Here is a 16,918-nt window from a genome sequence, read left to right as displayed (position 1 = left end):
GAACTTTTACTGACCACTATTTGTAATACTGATTGAGTCCTCCAAATTTGATTGTTGTTTTGCGATCCATAAACTCTGGGTCAAATCGAGCAGCGAAAGTCCTGTTTCAACCAACACAACGAGAAATGTAAAATACCGACGGTGAGTAGGATGAAGTGCCGATTTCGTTGAAGGAAATGTGTAAGAAGTGTGAGCAGACTTTGATAATGAGTGAAACTGTAAACTTCCCTTTCAGCCTTCCACAATGATGAAAATTATCGCCCTTGTTGCCTGTTTGGCTGTGACTGCCTTTGCTGAGCCTTTGAGCTATGGCATGACTGGACTGTATGGAAAGGCTGCCCTTTACAGTGGCTACGGATTGGGAGGTGTGTACGGAGGTTATGGAGTGCCAGGTCTGTACCCAGGCTATGGAATTGGAGGTGTGTACGGAGGCCAGGGAATTGGCGGTGTGTACGGAGGCTACGGCCTTGGTGGTGTATTTGGAGGCTACGGACTGCCAGGAGTGTACGGAGGAATTGGAGCTTTGGGAAAAGGTAAATGCCAATATGATTGTACTGAGAATAGTGAGTGAGTGAGTTTGGTTTTACGCCGCTTTTAGCACTATTCCAGCGTTATCACGGCGGAGGACACTAGAAAATGCGTACTGAGAATAATCATAACCCCTCAATGTACAGTTTAGCTAGTACTTGGACATATTTTAAGAGAGTCATTTTACACTTTAATTCGTCATATGTGAAACATCTAATCAGTGTGGATGAGGCAATATGTAAATGATAAGAACTCGTAAGAAATGACATTGTGAAATTGACAATAAGCATCTTCTTCTTATATCTCTTCTTCGTGTTTCAGGTGTTGGATATGGCTACTACTAAGACTGCTGTTCTACTGTCACAATTCATCTATATCATCAATATGCGCATTATTTATTGTATATGCTTTGAAATATGTCACATTAAAACACAGTCATCAAAACAAAGTCTTGTTTCTCTTATTCGCTGCACAGATGGACTTTTGTTGCACAAGAAGAACCTTTCCCTTTGAGGGAATCACATGGGCACAATGATATACCAAGAATTAAATGAAAACCATACATGTTTATCACCAAGATGGTAAGGGAGACGAGCGTGGGGGAGCATTTTCTTTGAAGCTACCTTAGTAGATTACAGAAGTCACTTCAAATCGAGTGGTAGTTTTAGAACGTCTGTAATGACACCTCTCCAGGTTGATCTTTTTCAATTTATCACGTTGATTAATTTGGTTTGATAAATACATTTCAGTCATACGAGAGTTGTCCTGAATGTACAACGTGTAAAGTGTTTTAAAATATACTTTATAATCTTTGAAAATCAATACAGTTCATATCATAATCACTGCAGTGGGCTACACAAAGCATAAACAACCAATTAAGACTTTATACACAATACATTTCCTTACATGAATTGTCTCTTATCACTGTACATTAAGAATACTGTTGGAATCGTGTAATGGACTATGCCATAGTAAAGAATGCCATGATTATGAAAATGGTTGTATAGCTTCTATTTACTTTGGCTGCCTCGATCTTCACGCTGGACTGGCATATGGGAAGCAGGTATTTGTTGTCAAATTCAAAACGGTTTAAGTAATTGCATCAACCAAAGGAAGACAAGATGACTCCAAATATTTCCATACTCATGCTTTGACGCCCTGTGTTCAAGCAGCCCGATGGACATCTGTGTCCTTACCCGTGTCCATGTTACGTTTATACCATCATAACACACACTATAACACATGAAGTCCATGAAATATGCTATTGATGACATTCTGCCAACGTGAATCTGTATGCCATCTGTACAAAAATGACAATGTCCAGTCAAAACATCTGTCATGTGTCCTCATACCACCGTACTAACCCCTACCTACCTACCCACCTGTAGCTTTACCATTCTACACTTACCCTTTTCCCGTGTCCTTAAACAAAGCACTGAATCACTAGCCATACCTTCAGTTGCATAATTCTTTTTGCAGTATTTATGATATATGAAGACTATTTAAGAGCTACTGTCTCGTTTCCTTGTAACCAATGAAATACTTCTTCCTCCTGGACGAAATCCACATTTTACTGTGACACACGAGTGCACCATCTTGTGAAGTGCATACTTCATCTGCAGATTACGCGGCATATGAATCAGTTAAAATCTCTTCCTGACAAGTGAGAATTTCTACACTGTATTTCACCGTATTATACATTAGTGCATCATGGATGCTTCAATCGAATATTGAGAAACATGTACACAATGAGTACTGATATTCGGTAAATTATGGAATGTATGTTGAGAGCGATGCCTGAATGACGTGACAACTTCTTGTCAATCCGCAACTACAAGGGTGTACATATGTCCTGCGGAGAGAGATAGAGGTAGAAAAAAGAGACAGACAGATAGAAAGATAGATAGACAGACACAGAGAGAGAACAGTGAGAGTTAGAGAGAGAGAGAGACACACACACACACACAGAGAGAGAGAGAGAGAGAGAGAGAGAACAGCGTGAGACATCATATTTAATATATTGGTTGTACCACAAATAAGAACTATGAGTCTGTTATTTGTATGTCAACTGATGCTAGAGAGTAGTTGTAGTGGAAGTCAACTAATTATTATCCACACAACAGAAGTAGGATGAGTATCAATGATAAGGATTGACAGCTCAGCAACACGGAACCAACCCAAACCGAATTCTTGAAAATATATGGGCAAAATGATGAGCTCTTCCGAAAGACATGCATTTGATACAAACATATGAGAAAGAAAAGAATGGCGGGACCATATATGTAGAAGGTAATTAAGTCTCTATGTAGGCAGATATGGGAATGCCTTTGTTTTACAAAATGATTAGTTTATCGAGTAACCATTTGAGAAATGAATTACACACTGTCGTTCAGGATACAAATTATAATTCTAGTACCCATTAACCAGTTTGTGTGTGGTAAAAACGTTCCTTTCAGATTAGGGATGGAAAGAAATTTGCCAATAAGACTGGATAGACAATGACACTGGTGATGCTAATATTTATACACTGGAAACCACTTAAATGGGCATAATTACGTCACGGCTCATTTGTCAGTGTTGCAATCACTTCCCCAATCATTCGCCCGCTCCTACACACATACATTGCATTGGACATAATCCCCGAAGGCATAGCAACACGGAACAACTATGAAAAATAATGAAGGAGTTGCAGTTAGAGCTGAAATTAGATAATCTGCTGGTAATAATTCAATTCCGGGTGTGAACTGAATGCAGATGTATATAAACGTCTAGTTTTGAAGTGCTGGCTATCACTGTTCTTGCCTCTCTACACCAGTATTTGTCGTCTAGTCAAGACACTCTGTAAGTATCAGATGCTTTGCGTTTTATGTAGCTTTTAGTCTGTCCCTTTAAAAGCAATATTTCACGTTACTGTTTGATGAGAAGTAGTGAGGATATAAAGCTGTTCGGTGATTTTGAACTTTTACTGACCACTATTTGTAATACTGATTGAGTCCTCCAAATTTGATTGTTGTTTTGCGATCCATAAACTCTGGGTCAAATCGAGCAGCGAAAGTCCTGTTTCAACCAACACAACGAGAAATGTAAAATACCGACGGTGAGTAGGATGAAGTGCCGATTTCGTTGAAGGAAATGTGTAAGAAGTGTGAGCAGACTTTGATAATGAGTGAAACTGTAAACTTCCCTTTCAGCCTTCCACAATGATGAAAATTATCGCCCTTGTTGCCTGTTTGGCTGTGACTGCCTTTGCTGAGCCTTTGAGCTATGGCATGACTGGACTGTATGGAAAGGCTGCCCTTTACAGTGGCTACGGATTGGGAGGTGTGTACGGAGGTTATGGAGTGCCAGGTCTGTACCCAGGCTATGGAATTGGAGGTGTGTACGGAGGCCACGGAATTGGCGGTGTGTACGGAGGCTACGGCCTTGGTGGTGTATTTGGAGGCTACGGACTGCCAGGAGTGTACGGAGGAATTGGAGCTTTGGGAAAAGGTAAATGCCAATATGATTGTACTGAGAATAGTGAGTGAGTGAGTTTGGTTTTACGCCGCTTTTAGCACTATTCCAGCGTTATCACGGCGGAGGACACTAGAAAATGCGTACTGAGAATAATCATAACCCCTCAATGTACAGTTTAGCTAGTACTTGGACATATTTTAAGAGAGTCATTTTACACTTTAATTCGTCATATGTGAAACATCTAATCAGTGTGGATGAGGCAATATGTAAATGATAAGAACTCGTAAGAAATGACATTGTGAAATTGACAATAAGCATCTTCTTCTTATATCTCTTCTTCGTGTTTCAGGTGTTGGATATGGCTACTACTAAGACTGCTGTTCTACTGTCACAATTCATCTATATCATCAATATGCGCATTATTTATTGTATATGCTTTGAAATATGTCACATTAAAACACAGTCATCAAAACAAAGTCTTGTTTCTCTTATTCGCTGCACAGATGGACTTTTGTTGCACAAGAAGAACCTTTCCCTTTGAGGGAATCACATGGGCACAATGATATACCAAGAATTAAATGAAAACCATACATGTTTATCACCAAGATGGTAAGGGAGACGAGCGTGGGGGAGCATTTTCTTTGAAGCTACCTTAGTAGATTACAGAAGTCACTTCAAATCGAGTGGTAGTTTTAGAACGTCTGTAATGACACCTCTCCAGGTTGATCTTTTTCAATTTATCACGTTGATTAATTTGGTTTGATAAATACATTTCAGTCATACGAGAGTTGTCCTGAATGTACAACGTGTAAAGTGTTTTAAAATATACTTTATAATCTTTGAAAATCAATACAGTTCATATCATAATCACTGCAGTGGGCTACACAAAGCATAAACAACCAATTAAGACTTTATACACAATACATTTCCTTACATGAATTGTCTCTTATCACTGTACATTAAGAATACTGTTGGAATCGTGTAATGGACTATGCCATAGTAAAGAATGCCATGATTATGAAAATGGTTGTATAGCTTCTATTTACTTTGGCTGCCTCGATCTTCACGCTGGACTGGCATATGGGAAGCAGGTATTTGTTGTCAAATTCAAAACGGTTTAAGTAATTGCATCAACCAAAGGAAGACAAGATGACTCCAAATATTTCCATACTCATGCTTTGACGCCCTGTGTTCAAGCAGCCCGATGGACATCTGTGTCCTTACCCGTGTCCATGTTACGTTTATACCATCATAACACACACTATAACACATGAAGTCCATGAAATATGCTATTGATGACATTCTGCCAACGTGAATCTGTATGCCATCTGTACAAAAATGACAATGTCCAGTCAAAACATCTGTCATGTGTCCTCATACCACCGTACTAACCCCTACCTACCTACCCACCTGTAGCTTTACCATTCTACACTTACCCTTTTCCCGTGTCCTTAAACAAAGCACTGAATCACTAGCCATACCTTCAGTTGCATAATTCTTTTTGCAGTATTTATGATATATGAAGACTATTTAAGAGCTACTGTCTCGTTTCCTTGTAACCAATGAAATACTTCTTCCTCCTGGACGAAATCCACATTTTACTGTGACACACGAGTGCACCATCTTGTGAAGTGCATACTTCATCTGCAGATTACGCGGCATATGAATCAGTTAAAATCTCTTCCTGACAAGTGAGAATTTCTACACTGTATTTCACCGTATTATACATTAGTGCATCATGGATGCTTCAATCGAATATTGAGAAACATGTACACAATGAGTACTGATATTCGGTAAATTATGGAATGTATGTTGAGAGCGATGCCTGAATGACGTGACAACTTCTTGTCAATCCGCAACTACAAGGGTGTACATATGTCCTGCGGAGAGAGATAGAGGTAGAAAAAAGAGACAGACAGATAGAAAGATAGATAGACAGACACAGAGAGAGAACAGTGAGAGTTAGAGAGAGAGACACACACACACAGAGAGAGAGAGAGAGAGAGAGAGAGAGAGAGAGAACAGCGTGAGACATCATATTTAATATATTGGTTGTACCACAAATAAGAACTATGAGTCTGTTATTTGTATGTCAACTGATGCTAGAGAGTAGTTGTAGTGGAAGTCAACTAATTATTATCCACACAACAGAAGTAGGATGAGTATCAATGATAAGGATTGACAGCTCAGCAACACGGAACCAACCCAAACCGAATTCTTGAAAATATATGGGCAAAATGATGAGCTCTTCCGAAAGACATGCATTTGATACAAACATATGAGAAAGAAAAGAATGGCGGGACCATATATGTAGAGGGTAATTAAGTCTCTATGTAGGCAGATATGGGAATGCCTTTGTTTTACAAAATGATTAGTTTATCGAGTAACCATTTGAGAAATGAATTACACACTGTCGTTCAGGATACAAATTATAATTCTAGTACCCATTAACCAGTTTGTGTGTGGTAAAAACGTTCCTTTCAGATTAGGGATGGAAAGAAATTTGCCAATAAGACTGGATAGACAATGACACTGGTGATGCTAATATTTATACACTGGAAACCACTTAAATGGGCATAATTACGTCACGGCTCATTTGTCAGTGTTGCAATCACTTCCCCAATCATTCGCCCGCTCCTACACACATACATTGCATTGGACATAATCCCCGAAGGCATAGCAACACGGAACAACTATGAAAAATAATGAAGGAGTTGCAATTAGAGCTGAAATTAGATAATCTGCTGGTAATAATTCAATTCCGGGTGTGAACTGAATGCAGATGTATATAAACGTCTAGTTTTGAAGTGCTGGCTATCACTGTTCTTGCCTCTCTACACCAGTATTTGTCGTCTAATCAAGACACTCTGTAAGTATCAGATGCTTTGCGTTTTATGTAGCTTTTAGTCTGTCCCTTTAAAAGCAATATTTCACGTTACTGTTTGATGAGAAGTAGTGAGGATATAAAGCTGTTCGGTGATTTTGAACTTTTACTGACCACTATTTGTAATACTGATTGAGTCCTCCAAATTTGATTGTTGTTTTGCGATCCATAAACTCTGGGTCAAATCGAGCAGCGAAAGTCCTGTTTCAACCAACACAACGAGAAATGTAAAATACCGACGGTGAGTAGGATGAAGTGCCGATTTCGTTGAAGGAAATGTGTAAGAAGTGTGAGCAGACTTTGATAATGAGTGAAACTGTAAACTTCCCTTTCAGCCTTCCACAATGATGAAAATTATCGCCCTTGTTGCCTGTTTGGCTGTGACTGCCTTTGCTGAGCCTTTGAGCTATGGCATGACTGGACTGTATGGAAAGGCTGCCCTTTACAGTGGCTACGGATTGGGAGGTGTGTACGGAGGTTATGGAGTGCCAGGTCTGTACCCAGGCTATGGAATTGGAGGTGTGTACGGAGGCCACGGAATTGGCGGTGTGTACGGAGGCTACGGCCTTGGTGGTGTATTTGGAGGCTACGGACTGCCAGGAGTGTACGGAGGAATTGGAGCTTTGGGAAAAGGTAAATGCCAATATGATTGTACTGAGAATAGTGAGTGAGTGAGTTTGGTTTTACGCCGCTTTTAGCACTATTCCAGCGTTATCACGGCGGAGGACACTAGAAAATGCGTACTGAGAATAATCATAACCCCTCAATGTACAGTTTAGCTAGTACTTGGACATATTTTAAGAGAGTCATTTTACACTTTAATTCGTCATATGTGAAACATCTAATCAGTGTGGATGAGGCAATATGTAAATGATAAGAACTCGTAAGAAATGACATTGTGAAATTGACAATAAGCATCTTCTTCTTATATCTCTTCTTCGTGTTTCAGGTGTTGGATATGGCTACTACTAAGACTGCTGTTCTACTGTCACAATTCATCTATATCATCAATATGCGCATTATTTATTGTATATGCTTTGAAATATGTCACATTAAAACACAGTCATCAAAACAAAGTCTTGTTTCTCTTATTCGCTGCACAGATGGACTTTTGTTGCACAAGAAGAACCTTTCCCTTTGAGGGAATCACATGGGCACAATGATATACCAAGAATTAAATGAAAACCATACATGTTTATCACCAAGATGGTAAGGGAGACGAGCGTGGGGGAGCATTTTCTTTGAAGCTACCTTAGTAGATTACAGAAGTCACTTCAAATCGAGTGGTAGTTTTAGAACGTCTGTAATGACACCTCTCCAGGTTGATCTTTTTCAATTTATCACGTTGATTAATTTGGTTTGATAAATACATTTCAGTCATACGAGAGTTGTCCTGAATGTACAACGTGTAAAGTGTTTTAAAATATACTTTATAATCTTTGAAAATCAATACAGTTCATATCATAATCACTGCAGTGGGCTACACAAAGCATAAACAACCAATTAAGACTTTATACACAATACATTTCCTTACATGAATTGTCTCTTATCACTGTACATTAAGAATACTGTTGGAATCGTGTAATGGACTATGCCATAGTAAAGAATGCCATGATTATGAAAATGGTTGTATCGCTTCTATTTACTTTGGCTGCCTCGATCTTCACGCTGGACTGGCATATGGGAAGCAGGTATTTGTTGTCAAATTCAAAACGGTTTAAGTAATTGCATCAACCAAAGGAAGACAAGATGACTCCAAATATTTCCATACTCATGCTTTGACGCCCTGTGTTCAAGCAGCCCGATGGACATCTGTGTCCTTACCCGTGTCCATGTTACGTTTATACCATCATAACACACACTATAACACATGAAGTCCATGAAATATGCTATTGATGACATTCTGCCAACGTGAATCTGTATGCCATCTGTACAAAAATGACAATGTCCAGTCAAAACATCTGTCATGTGTCCTCATACCACCGTACTAACCCCTACCTACCTACCCACCTGTAGCTTTACCATTCTACACTTACCCTTTTCCCGTGTCCTTAAACAAAACACTGAATCACTAGCCATACCTTCAGTTGCATAATTCTTTTTGCAGTATTTATGATATATGAAGACTATTTAAGAGCTACTGTCTCGTTTCCTTGTAACCAATGAAATACTTCTTCCTCCTGGACGAAATCCACATTTTACTGTGACACACGAGTGCACCGTCTGTGAAGTGCATACTTCATCTGCAGATTACGCGGCATATGAATCAGTTAAAATCTCTTCCTGACAAGTGAGAATTTCTACACTGTATTTCACCGTATTATACATTAGTGCATCATGGATGCTTCAATCGAATATTGAGAAACATGTACACAATGAGTACTGATATTCGGTAAATTATGGAATGTATGTTGAGAGCGATGCCTGAATGACGTGACAACTTCTTGTCAATCCGCAACTACAAGGGTGTACATATGTCCTGCGGAGAAAGATAGAGGTAGAAAAAAGAGACAGACAGATAGAAAGATAGATAGACAGACACAGAGAGAGAACAGTGAGAGTTAGAGAGAGAGAGAGACACACACACACACACAGAGAGAGAGAGAGAGAGAGAGAACAGCGTGAGACATCATATTTAATATATTGGTTGTACCACAAATAAGAACTATGAGTCTGTTATTTGTATGTCAACTGATGCTAGAGAGTAGTTGTAGTGGAAGTCAACTAATTATTATCCACACAACAGAAGTAGGATGAGTATCAATGATAAGGATTGACAGCTCAGCAACACGGAACCAACCCAAACCGAATTCTTGAAAATATATGGGCAAAATGATGAGCTCTTCCGAAAGCCATGCATTTGATACAAACATATGAGAAAGAAAAGAATGGCGGGACCATATATGTAGAAGGTAATTAAGTCTCTATGTAGGCAGATATGGGAATGCCTTTGTTTTACAAAATGATTAGTTTATCGAGTAACCATTTGAGAAATGAATTACACACTGTCGTTCAGGATACAAATTATAATTCTAGTACCCATTAACCAGTTTGTGTGTGGTAAAAACGTTCCTTTCAGATTAGGGATGGAAAGAAATTTGCCAATAAGACTGGATAGACAATGACACTGGTGATGCTAATATTTATACACTGGAAACCACTTAAATGGGCATAATTACGTCACGGCTCATTTGTCAGTGTTGCAATCACTTCCCCAATCATTCGCCCGCTCCTACACACATACATTGCATTGGACATAATCCCCGAAGGCATAGCAACACGGAACAACTATGAAAAATAATGAAGGAGTTGCAATTAGAGCTGAAATTAGATAATCTGCTGGTAATAATTCAATTCCGGGTGTGAACTGAATGCAGATGTATATAAACGTCTAGTTTTGAAGTGCTGGCTATCACTGTTCTTGCCTCTCTACACCAGTATTTGTCGTCTAGTCAAGACACTCTGTAAGTATCAGATGCTTTGCGTTTTATGTAGCTTTTAGTCTGTCCCTTTAAAAGCAATATTTCACGTTACTGTTTGATGAGAAGTAGTGAGGATATAAAGCTGTTCGGTGATTTTGAACTTTTACTGACCACTATTTGTAATACTGATTGAGTCCTCCAAATTTGATTGTTGTTTTGCGATCCATAAACTCTGGGTCAAATCGAGCAGCGAAAGTCCTGTTTCAACCAACACAACGAGAAATGTAAAATACCGACGGTGAGTAGGATGAAGTGCCGATTTCGTTGAAGGAAATGTGTAAGAAGTGTGAGCAGACTTTGATAATGAGTGAAACTGTAAACTTCCCTTTCAGCCTTCCACAATGATGAAAATTATCGCCCTTGTTGCCTGTTTGGCTGTGACTGCCTTTGCTGAGCCTTTGAGCTATGGCATGACTGGACTGTATGGAAAGGCTGCCCTTTACAGTGGCTACGGATTGGGAGGTGTGTACGGAGGTTATGGAGTGCCAGGTCTGTACCCAGGCTATGGAATTGGAGGTGTGTACGGAGGCCACGGAATTGGCGGTGTGTACGGAGGCTACGGCCTTGGTGGTGTATTTGGAGGCTACGGACTGCCAGGAGTGTACGGAGGAATTGGAGCTTTGGGAAAAGGTAAATGCCAATATGATTGTACTGAGAATAGTGAGTGAGTGAGTTTGGTTTTACGCCGCTTTTAGCACTATTCCAGCGTTATCACGGCGGAGGACACTAGAAAATGCGTACTGAGAATAATCATAACCCCTCAATGTACAGTTTAGCTAGTACTTGGACATATTTTAAGAGAGTCATTTTACACTTTAATTCGTCATATGTGAAACATCTAATCAGTGTGGATGAGGCAATATGTAAATGATAAGAACTCGTAAGAAATGACATTGTGAAATTGACAATAAGCATCTTCTTCTTATATCTCTTCTTCGTGTTTCAGGTGTTGGATATGGCTACTACTAAGACTGCTGTTCTACTGTCACAATTCATCTATATCATCAATATGCGCATTATTTATTGTATATGCTTTGAAATATGTCACATTAAAACACAGTCATGAAAACAAAGTCTTGTTTCTCTTATTCGCTGCACAGATGGACTTTTGTTGCACAAGAAGAACCTTTCCCTTTGAGGGAATCACATGGGCACAATGATATACCAAGAATTAAATGAAAACCATACATGTTTATCACCAAGATGGTAAGGGAGACGAGCGTGGGGGAGCATTTTCTTTGAAGCTACCTTAGTAGATTACAGAAGTCACTTCAAATCGAGTGGTAGTTTTAGAACGTCTGTAATGACACCTCTCCAGGTTGATCTTTTTCAATTTATCACGTTGATTAATTTGGTTTGATAAATACATTTCAGTCATACGAGAGTTGTCCTGAATGTACAACGTGTAAAGTGTTTTAAAATATACTTTATAATCTTTGAAAATCAATACAGTTCATATCATAATCACTGCAGTGGGCTACACAAAGCATAAACAACCAATTAAGACTTTATACACAATACATTTCCTTACATGAATTGTCTCTTATCACTGTACATTAAGAATACTGTTGGAATCGTGTAATGGACTATGCCATAGTAAAGAATGCCATGATTATGAAAATGGTTGTATCGCTTTTATTTACTTTGGCTGCCTCGATCTTCACGCTGGACTGGCATATGGGAAGCAGGTATTTGTTGTCAAATTCAAAACGGTTTAAGTAATTGCATCAACCAAAGGAAGACAAGATGACTCCAAATATTTCCATACTCATGCTTTGACGCCCTGTGTTCAAGCAGCCCGATGGACATCTGTGTCCTTACCCGTGTCCATGTTACATTTATACCATCATAACACACACTATAACACATGAAGTCCATGAAATATGCTATTGATGACATTCTGCCAACGTGAATCTGTATGCCATCTGTACAAAAATGACAATGTCCAGTCAAAACATCTGTCATGTGTCCTCATACCACCGTACTAACCCCTACCTACCTACCCACCTGTAGCTTTACCATTCTACACTTACCCTTTTCCCGTGTCCTTAAACAAAACACTGAATCACTAGCCATACCTTCAGTTGCATAATTCTTTTTGCAGTATTTATGATATATGAAGACTATTTAAGAGCTACTGTCTCGTTTCCTTGTAACCAATGAAATACTTCTTCCTCCTGGACGAAATCCACATTTTACTGTGACACACGAGTGCACCATCTGTGAAGTGCATACTTCATCTGCAGATTACGCGGCATATGAATCAGTTAAAATCTCTTCCTGACAAGTGAGAATTTCTACACTGTATTTCACCGTATTATACATTAGTGCATCATGGATGCTTCAATCGAATATTGAGAAACATGTACACAATGAGTACTGATATTCGGTAAATTATGGAATGTATGTTGAGAGCGATGCCTGAATGACGTGACAACTTCTTGTCAATCCGCAACTACAAGGGTGTACATATGTCCTGCGGAGAGAGATAGAGGTAGAAAAAAGAGACAGACAGATAGAAAGATAGATAGACAGACACAGAGAGAGAACAGTGAGAGTTAGAGAGAGAGACACACACACACACACAGAGAGAGAGAGAGAGAGAGAGAGAGAGAGAACAGCGTGAGACATCATATTTAATATATTGGTTGTACCACAAATAAGAACTATGAGTCTGTTATTTGTATGTCAACTGATGCTAGAGAGTAGTTGTAGTGGAAGTCAACTAATTATTATCCACACAACAGAAGTAGGATGAGTATCAATGATAAGGATTGACAGCTCAGCAACACGGAACCAACCCAAACCGAATTCTTGAAAATATATGGGCAAAATGATGAGCTCTTCCGAAAGCCATGCATTTGATACAAACATATGAGAAAGAAAAGAATGGCGGGACCATATATGTAGAAGGTAATTAAGTCTCTATGTAGGCAGATATGGGAATGCCTTTGTTTTACAAAATGATTAGTTTATCGAGTAACCATTTGAGAAATGAATTACACACTGTCGTTCAGGATACAAATTATAATTCTAGTACCCATTAACCAGTTTGTGTGTGGTAAAAACGTTCCTTTCAGATTAGGGATGGAAAGAAATTTGCCAATAAGACTGGATAGACAATGACACTGGTGATGCTAATATTTATACACTGGAAACCACTTAAATGGGCATAATTACGTCACGGCTCATTTGTCAGTGTTGCAATCACTTCCCCAATCATTCGCCCGCTCCTACACACATACATTGCATTGGACATAATCCCCGAAGGCATAGCAACACGGAACAACTATGAAAAATAATGAAGGAGTTGCAATTAGAGCTGAAATTAGATAATCTGCTGGTAATAAATCAATTCCGGGTGTGAACTGAATGCAGATGTATATAAACGTCTAGTTTTGAAGTGCTGACTATCACTGTTCTTGCCTCTCTACACCAGTATTTGTCGTCTAATCAAGACACTCTGTAAGTATCAGATGCTTTGCGTTTTATGTAGCTTTTAGTCTGTCCCTTTAAAAGCAATATTTCACGTTACTGTTTGATGAGAAGTAGTGAGGATATAAAGCTGTTCGGTGATTTTGAACTTTTACTGACCACTATTTGTAATACTGATTGAGTCCTCCAAATTTGATTGTTGTTTTGCGATCCATAAACTCTGGGTCAAATCGAGCAGCGAAAGTCCTGTTTCAACCAACACAACGAGAAATGTAAAATACCGACGGTGAGTAGGATGAAGTGCCGATTTCGTTGAAGGAAATGTGTAAGAAGTGTGAGCAGACTTTGATAATGAGTGAAACTGTAAACTTCCCTTTCAGCCTTCCACAATGATGAAAATTATCGCCCTTGTTGCCTGTTTGGCTGTGACTGCCTTTGCTGAGCCTTTGAGCTATGGCATGACTGGACTGTATGGAAAGGCTGCCCTTTACAGTGGCTACGGATTGGGAGGTGTGTACGGAGGTTATGGAGTGCCAGGTCTGTACCCAGGCTATGGAATTGGAGGTGTGTACGGAGGCCAGGGAATTGGCGGTGTGTACGGAGGCTACGGCCTTGGTGGTGTATTTGGAGGCTACGGACTGCCAGGAGTGTACGGAGGAATTGGAGCTTTGGGAAAAGGTAAATGCCAATATGATTGTACTGAGAATAGTGAGTGAGTGAGTTTGGTTTTACGCCGCTTTTAGCACTATTCCAGCGTTATCACGGCGGAGGACACTAGAAAATGCGTACTGAGAATAATCATAACCCCTCAATGTACAGTTTAGCTAGTACTTGGACATATTTTAAGAGAGTCATTTTACACTTTAATTCGTCATATGTGAAACATCTAATCAGTGTGGATGAGGCAATATGTAAATGATAAGAACTCGTAAGAAATGACATTGTGAAATTGACAATAAGCATCTTCTTCTTATATCTCTTCTTCGTGTTTCAGGTGTTGGATATGGCTACTACTAAGACTGCTGTTCTACTGTCACAATTCATCTATATCATCAATATGCGCATTATTTATTGTATATGCTTTGAAATATGTCACATTAAAACACAGTCATGAAAACAAAGTCTTGTTTCTCTTATTCGCTGCACAGATGGACTTTTGTTGCACAAGAAGAACCTTTCCCTTTGAGGGAATCACATGGGCACAATGATATACCAAGAATTAAATGAAAACCATACATGTTTATCACCAAGATGGTAAGGGAGACGAGCGTGGGGGAGCATTTTCTTTGAAGCTACCTTAGTAGATTACAGAAGTCACTTCAAATCGAGTGGTAGTTTTAGAACGTCTGTAATGACACCTCTCCAGGTTGATCTTTTTCAATTTATCACGTTGATTAATTTGGTTTGATAAATACATTTCAGTCATACGAGAGTTGTCCTGAATGTACAACGTGTAAAGTGTTTTAAAATATACTTTATAATCTTTGAAAATCAATACAGTTCATATCATAATCACTGCAGTGGGCTACACAAAGCATAAACAACCAATTAAGACTTTATACACAATACATTTCCTTACATGAATTGTCTCTTATCACTGTACATTAAGAATACTGTTGGAATCGTGTAATGGACTATGCCATAGTAAAGAATGCCATGATTATGAAAATGGTTGTATCGCTTTTATTTACTTTGGCTGCCTCGATCTTCACGCTGGACTGGCATATGGGAAGCAGGTATTTGTTGTCAAATTCAAAACGGTTTAAGTAATTGCATCAACCAAAGGAAGACAAGATGACTCCAAATATTTCCATACTCATGCTTTGACGCCCTGTGTTCAAGCAGCCCGATGGACATCTGTGTCCTTACCCGTGTCCATGTTACATTTATACCATCATAACACACACTATAACACATGAAGTCCATGAAATATGCTATTGATGACATTCTGCCAACGTGAATCTGTATGCCATCTGTACAAAAATGACAATGTCCAGTCAAAACATCTGTCATGTGTCCTCATACCACCGTACTAACCCCTACCTACCTACCCACCTGTAGCTTTACCATTCTACACTTACCCTTTTCCCGTGTCCTTAAACAAAACACTGAATCACTAGCCATACCTTCAGTTGCATAATTCTTTTTGCAGTATTTATGATATATGAAGACTATTTAAGAGCTACTGTCTCGTTTCCTTGTAACCAATGAAATACTTCTTCCTCCTGGACGAAATCCACATTTTACTGTGACACACGAGTGCACCATCTGTGAAGTGCATACTTCATCTGCAGATTACGCGGCATATGAATCAGTTAAAATCTCTTCCTGACAAGTGAGAATTTCTACACTGTATTTCACCGTATTATACATTAGTGCATCATGGATGCTTCAATCGAATATTGAGAAACATGTACACAATGAGTACTGATATTCGGTAAATTATGGAATGTATGTTGAGAGCGATGCCTGAATGACGTGACAACTTCTTGTCAATCCGCAACTACAAGGGTGTACATATGTCCTGCGGAGAGAGATAGAGGTAGAAAAAAGAGACAGACAGATAGAAAGATAGATAGACAGACACAGAGAGAGAACAGTGAGAGTTAGAGAGAGAGACACACACACACACAGAGAGAGAGAGAGAGAGAGAGAGAGAGAGAACAGCGTGAGACATCATATTTAATATATTGGTTGTACCACAAATAAGAACTATGAGTCTGTTATTTGTATGTCAACTGATGCTAGAGAGTAGTTGTAGTGGAAGTCAACTAATTATTATCCACACAACAGAAGTAGGATGAGTATCAATGATAAGGATTGACAGCTCAGCAACACGGAACCAACCCAAACCGAATTCTTGAAAATATATGGGCAAAATGATGAGCTCTTCCGAAAGCCATGCATTTGATACAAACATATGAGAAAGAAAAGAATGGCGGGACCATATATGTAGAAGGTAATTAAGTCTCTATGTAGGCAGATATGGGAATGCCTTTGTTTTACAAAATGATTAGTTTATCGAGTAACCATTTGAGAAATGAATTACACACTGTCGTTCAGGATACAAATTATAATTCTAGTACCCATTAACCAGTTTGTGTGTGGTAAAAACGTTCCTTTCAGATTAGGG

At 39.1% G+C, this 16,918-nt stretch overlaps 5 protein-coding genes across 5 annotated transcripts; all 5 read left to right on the top strand.

Moving 5' to 3' along the window:
• Nucleotides 1-244: 244 nt before the first annotated feature.
• Nucleotides 245-872, top strand: LOC137278793 (shematrin-like protein 1). Its single transcript, XM_067811304.1, has 2 exons — nt 245-533; nt 850-872. Exons 1-2 carry the CDS (start codon nt 245-247, stop codon nt 870-872), a joined length of 312 nt encoding a protein of 103 aa, XP_067667405.1.
• A 2,856-nt stretch (nt 873-3,728) lies between these two features.
• LOC137278792 (shematrin-like protein 1) lies at nt 3,729-4,356 on the top strand. The gene is made up of 2 exons (XM_067811303.1): nt 3,729-4,017; nt 4,334-4,356. Exons 1-2 carry the CDS (start codon nt 3,729-3,731, stop codon nt 4,354-4,356), a joined length of 312 nt encoding a protein of 103 aa, XP_067667404.1.
• Nucleotides 4,357-7,212: 2,856 nt separating this feature from the next.
• Nucleotides 7,213-7,840, top strand: LOC137278791 (shematrin-like protein 1). Its single transcript, XM_067811302.1, has 2 exons — nt 7,213-7,501; nt 7,818-7,840. The coding sequence occupies exons 1-2, from the start codon at nt 7,213-7,215 to the stop codon at nt 7,838-7,840; spliced, it is 312 nt and encodes a 103-aa protein (XP_067667403.1).
• Nucleotides 7,841-10,691: 2,851 nt separating this feature from the next.
• LOC137278790 (shematrin-like protein 1) lies at nt 10,692-11,319 on the top strand. Its single transcript, XM_067811300.1, has 2 exons — nt 10,692-10,980; nt 11,297-11,319. Exons 1-2 carry the CDS (start codon nt 10,692-10,694, stop codon nt 11,317-11,319), a joined length of 312 nt encoding a protein of 103 aa, XP_067667401.1.
• A 2,855-nt stretch (nt 11,320-14,174) lies between these two features.
• Nucleotides 14,175-14,802, top strand: LOC137278789 (shematrin-like protein 1). The gene is made up of 2 exons (XM_067811299.1): nt 14,175-14,463; nt 14,780-14,802. The coding sequence occupies exons 1-2, from the start codon at nt 14,175-14,177 to the stop codon at nt 14,800-14,802; spliced, it is 312 nt and encodes a 103-aa protein (XP_067667400.1).
• The last annotated feature ends 2,116 nt before the right edge of the window (nt 14,803-16,918 follow it).

Source organism: Haliotis asinina, chromosome 3 (assembly GCF_037392515.1).
Source record: "Haliotis asinina isolate JCU_RB_2024 chromosome 3, JCU_Hal_asi_v2, whole genome shotgun sequence".
Classification (NCBI taxonomy): Eukaryota; Metazoa; Mollusca; class Gastropoda; order Lepetellida; family Haliotidae; genus Haliotis; species Haliotis asinina.
Note: the sequence above shows the minus strand (reverse complement) of the source record. Positions and strands in the feature narration are given on the sequence as shown.